This window comes from Coregonus clupeaformis, chromosome 23 (assembly GCF_020615455.1).
Source record: "Coregonus clupeaformis isolate EN_2021a chromosome 23, ASM2061545v1, whole genome shotgun sequence".
Taxonomy (NCBI): Eukaryota; Metazoa; Chordata; class Actinopteri; order Salmoniformes; family Salmonidae; genus Coregonus; species Coregonus clupeaformis.
The window spans coordinates 46,723,467-46,728,841 of NC_059214.1; the positions used below are offsets into that span (position 1 = coordinate 46,723,467).

General features: G+C 42.3%; 1 protein-coding gene across 1 annotated transcript in view; it reads left to right on the forward strand.

Moving 5' to 3' along the window:
- Positions 1-5,056, forward strand: part of LOC121536569 (cell surface A33 antigen) — a 15,728-nt gene extending 10,672 nt beyond the window's left edge. The window contains exons 7-8 of the mRNA XM_045206736.1: positions 3,206-3,930; positions 3,999-5,056. Coding sequence (XP_045062671.1) covers positions 3,206-3,930; positions 3,999-4,144 — 871 coding nt within the window. The 3' untranslated portion in view covers positions 4,145-5,056. The remainder of the gene's footprint in view (positions 1-3,205; positions 3,931-3,998) is intronic.
- Positions 5,057-5,375: the final 319 nt, after the last annotated feature.

Sequence of the window (5,375 nt, forward strand, 5' to 3'; positions counted from 1 at the left end):
GTTCTCGCTCTCTCTCTCTCATGTCTCCCTGTCGTCTCTCTCAATTCAATTCAATTCAATTCAATTCAATAGACTTTATTGACATGGCAAGTAAAATTACTTACATTGTCAAAGTATACATATAACAAAAATGGTGGGACCAACAGCAATAATAACAGTAGTAGTGGAAATGGGATTACCATTAACAGCAACTACAACAACAATATTAATGAGAATAACAATACATTAAAGCAATAGTAGTCGACCAATCTCAACATAACTGAGAAGACACATTACATGCTATGAAAGCCAAAACAAAACAGGAAATATTATTGACATTACATTACACTTTTCACTGGCTGTCCCTCAGGTTGTGGCATGAGGACACATATTTGGCTGCCAAAATTGCACATTTTGGCTTTTCACCCAATAAATATTTGATTTTTTCTTCCTCTTTTATAGTTTCAAATTATTTGTACTGAATGATAATTTTGGGAAAGAAAGATTCTCTTAGGTCTGAGTATTTGTCACAGTGTAATAGGAAATGCAGCTCTGTCTCTACCTCTCCCCGTGGGCAGAGTGAGCACAGCCTGTCCTCTCTGGGCAGCCAGGTTTGCCTGTGACGACCGGTCTCTATAGCCAGACTGTGCTCACTGAGTCTGTACCTAGTCAGTGTTTTTCTCAGTTTTCTATCAGTCACAGTGGTCAGATAGTCTGCCACCATGTACTGTCTGTTTAGAGCCAAATAGCATTGAAGTTTACTTTGATTTTTTGTGGTGTCTTTCCAATAGGTGATATATTTTTCTTTTTGCTTTGTGATGATTTGGTTGGGCCGGATTTTCTGAGTGCTGTCCTGAGGCTCTATGAGGTTGGTTTTGGTTAGTGAACTGAGCCTCAGAACCAGCTGGCTGAGGGGACTCTTCTCTTGTTTCATCTCTTGACATAGTAGAGCTGTGTGATGGAATGTTTTGGGGTCACTTGTTTTTAGATGGTTGTAAAGTTTGATGGCTCTTTTTTCTATTCGAATAAGGAGGGGGTATTGGCCCAATTCTGCTCTACATGCGTTATTTGGAGTTTTTCTTTGCACTTGCAATACAGTCTTGCAAAACTCTGCATGCAGTATTTCGATTGGATGTTTGTCCCATTTGGTAAATTCAGTATTAGAGAGCGGACCCCATACTTCGCTGCCATATAGAGCAATTGGTTCTATAACTGATTGGAACATTTTGAGCCAGATTCTAATTGGAATTTCGATTTTAATATTCCTTTTAATGGCATAGAATGCTCTTCTTGCTTTGTCTCTCAGCTCATTCACAGCCATGTGAAAGCTACCTGTGTTGCTGATATTTAGTCCTAGATATGTGTAATTTTTGGTGTGTTCTAATAGAACTGTGTCCAAATAGAATTTATATTTGTCATCCTGATTTCCGGACCTTTTTTGGAATATCATTATATTCGGGTTTTTTTTAGTAACGGTCAGGGCCCAGGTCTGACAGAATCTGTGCAGATGATCTAGATGCTGCTGTAACCCCTCCTTAGTGGGAGACAGTAGCACCAGGTCATCTGCGTACAGCAGACACTTGATTTCAGTGTTGTGTAGGGTGAGACCAGGTGCTGCCGATTCTTCTAATGTTTCGTGCCAAATTGAATCAAATGCTTTCTTGAAGTCTACAAAACACGAGTAGATTTTGCCTTTGTTTTAATTTACTTGTTTGTCAATTAGAGTCTGGAGGGTGTAAATGTGGTCTGTTGTACGATAATCTTTTACAAATCCAATCTGGCTTCTGCTTAGGACGTTGTGTTCATCAAGGAAATTATGTAGTCTGCTGTTTATGATACTGCAGAGAATTTTCCCCAAGTTGCTGTTAACGCAAATTCCTCTGTAATTATTTGGGTCAAATTTGTCTCCATTTTTATAAATTGGTGTGATCAATCCTTGGTTCCAAATATCGGGGAAAATACCTGCAGTTAGGATAATGTTGAAGAGTTTGAGTATAGCCAATTTGAATTTGTGGTCTGTATATTTGATCATTTAATTTAAAATACCATCAGTACCACAGGCCTTTTTGGGTTGGAGAGTGCAAAGTTTTTCCAATAATTCTTGTTCTGTAATTGGGGTATCCACAGGATTCTGATAGTCTTTGACTGCTGATTCAAGGATTTGTAATTTTTCTTGTATATCTTGTTGTTCTGGGCTCTTTGTTATATTGCTGTAGAGGTTTGCAAAGTGATTTCTCCACATATCCCCATTTTGGATAGCCAATTCCTCATTATGAGGTTTGTTTAATTTATTCAAATTCTCCCAGAAGTGGTTTGATTCTATGGATTCCTCAATCACATCTAGCTGATTTCTAATATGCTGTTCCTTTTTTGTTCTTAGGGTGTGTTTGTATTGCTTCAGTGTTTCCCCTTATTGAAGACGTATATTTTTGTTGTCTGGGTCTCTGTGTTTATGATTAGATATATTTCTCAATGACTTTCTTAGATTTTTGCAATCATTATCAAACCATTTTTCATGATCTATTATTTTCGGTTTGATCTTATGTTTCTTAAGATTAGCCAAGGAGGCTAATTTGTCAAATATAAAGTTTATGTTCCAAACGGCCAAATGTATACCTTCATTGGTGTAGGAGAATGTTAATGCTAAAAAGTTGTTCAGGAGAGATTGTATTTTTTGGCTACTAATTGCTCTCTCTCTTGACTTCTCTTGACTCTCTCTCTCTCTCTCTCTCTCTCTCTCTCTCATGTCTCCCTGTCGTCTCTCTCTCTCTCTCATGTCTCCCTGTCATCTCTCTCTCTCATGTCTCCCAGTCGTCTCTCTCTCTCATGTCTCTCTCTCTCTCATGTCTCCATGTCGTCTCTCTCTCTCTCTCATATCTCTCTCATGTCTCCCTGTCATCTCTCTCTCTCTCTCTCTCACTCTCTCTCTCTCTCTCATGTCTCTCTCTCTCTCTCATGTCTCCCTGTCGTCTCTCTCTCACTCTCTCTCGTCTCCCTATCATCTCTCGTTCTCTCTCGTTCTCTCTCTCTCTCTCTCTCTCTCTCTCTCATGTCTCTCTCTCATGTCTCCCTATCATCTCTTGTTCTCGCTCTCTCTCATGTTTCTCTCTCTCTCGTCTCCCTTTCATCTCTCTCTCTCTCATATCTCCCTGTTGTCTCTCTCTCATGTCTCTCTCTCTCTCTCGCTCTCTCTCTCACGTCTCCCTGTCGTCTCTCTGTCTTTCAGAGCTCCAGAAGCGGTGCAGTTCCATGACACGCCCACACTCAAAGTTGGTGCAGGTTACCGGGAGGACATACCGGAAGACAGGACTGAGGAGAGCATCATGCATCAATATGAGACGAAAGGGGAGATGGAGCACGACGACCAAAGTGTTAGAACAGATTACAGTGATGGCCGTAAGGAGAATTCTGATGACAATCGCAAAAACTACGTAGATCAGCGCGATCGCTATGGTGGCAGCCGCGATCGCCTCGACGACCAGCGTGTTAGATATGGTGGCAGCCGTGATCGCCTTGATGACCCACCCATTCGCAATGGTGGCAGTCGTGATCGTCTTGACGACCCGCCTGTTGTTCGCTATGGTGGCGGTCGTGATCATCTTGACGACAAGCCTGCTGTTCGCTATGGTGGCAGCCGCGATCGCCTTGACGACCCACCTGTTCTTCGCCATGGTGGCAGCCGCGACCGCCTTGACGACCCGCCTGCTGTTCACTATGGTGGCAGCCGCGATCGCCTTGACGACCCGCCTGTTCTTCGCCATGGTGGCAGCCGCGACCGCCTTGACGACCCGCCTGTTCTTCGCCATGGTGGCAGCCGCGATCGCCTTGACGACCTGCCTGTTCTTCGCTATGGTGGTAGCCGCGATCGCCTTGACGACCCGCCTGTTCTTCGCCATGGTGGCAGCCGCGACCGCCTTGATGACCCGCCTGTTGTTCGCCATGGTGGCAGCCGTGACCGTCTTAACGACCCACCTGTTATTCGCCATGGTGGAAGCCGCGATCACCTTGACAACCCGGAGGTGACCGTCTTAACGACCCACCTGTTATTCGCCATGGTGGAAGCCGCGATCACCTTGACAACCCGCCTGTTGTTCGCCATGGTGGCAGCCGTGACCGCCTTGATGACCAGCATGATCGGTACAATGACCTGTACGATGAATCATAAGATGACCGTGACTGAGACCCAACCTGTCTTAGCTAACTTGTCCAAGGGTATTACAGCCATCCTCCCCAATGCTAATCTGCTGGTACAGGGAGCCTACTTCAGTTGTCCTATGCTGGTGCTCTACCTACCCCATAATCTCCCCTTTGATTCTAATGCCTCACAAACAATCATTAATGTTACGCTATTTCTAGGCTGTTCTTAACTGCATTTGGGCAATTGCTCGATCAAAATAACACCAGATCCTGGTGCACTTGACAACCGTAATTTGGAAAATACAACATTATTTTATTTGATAAACAAACTAGGCCTACTTCAAGTTACATATGATGAGATGAGGCCCAATTTCAAACTGAACCATGGCCCAAAGGGCACTTCTACACCTCTCTGTAAAGAGCTGAAAGGATTGGATCAGGCTCTGTGTCTAGGTGGTGGAGGCCTCTCTTCAACAGCTACTGTGTCTTAGCCTCCTACATGAGGCTCAAAGAAAGCTATTACCATGCTATTCAGAAGAACTATCTAGTCCTTTCAGATCTTTCGGGGAGGTTGAAGAAGTACCTTGTGGTTGGGGCCCGGGGTTGGTTTGAAACAACTGGACCTAAATCAAGTTTTACCATGAAGAGAAGTACCCTTGGGTTGTATGACCCCATGTGGTCAATAACTGTTGAGTATGTGTGTAATCATGGAATGGTTTTGACCCTGTGCTACATGTTTTCATTATTACTTTGTGGTGAAAGTAGGCTAGATCAATTAATTTTTTATAAAGCACAGATTTTCTGTTTTAATCAATTAACTGTCTGATTAAATAGGGTGTATGTCAATGCAATGAAAAGCATTATTTAATTAAGGATTTTTTATTAATTTAAATGAATCATATATATACAAATAAAGGGAAGAAGTGGAGGAAAAACTGAACTAAAGTCTCAGCATTATTTTTGTTTCAATTCTTAAAATTCTACAGGATCACACCCGAGTTAGTAAGACCTGATTCTATTAATAAAATATATTTTTTCCCCTTTTAAAACCAGACGCTTCTTCTTCATTCCATAGGTAAAACCACCAGTTGAAGCAGGTGAAATATTTTTTTGGAGACTAGTTTAGATGTAATGTTTTGAATCCCAAATATATTTAAGTATGTGCTTGTAATATTAGTATAGTTAGAATGGTGGTAAAACATATTTGTTTGAATTTAGTTCTTGGAATGCAGTTGGAGTACACCCTCTGTTGAAGTGGT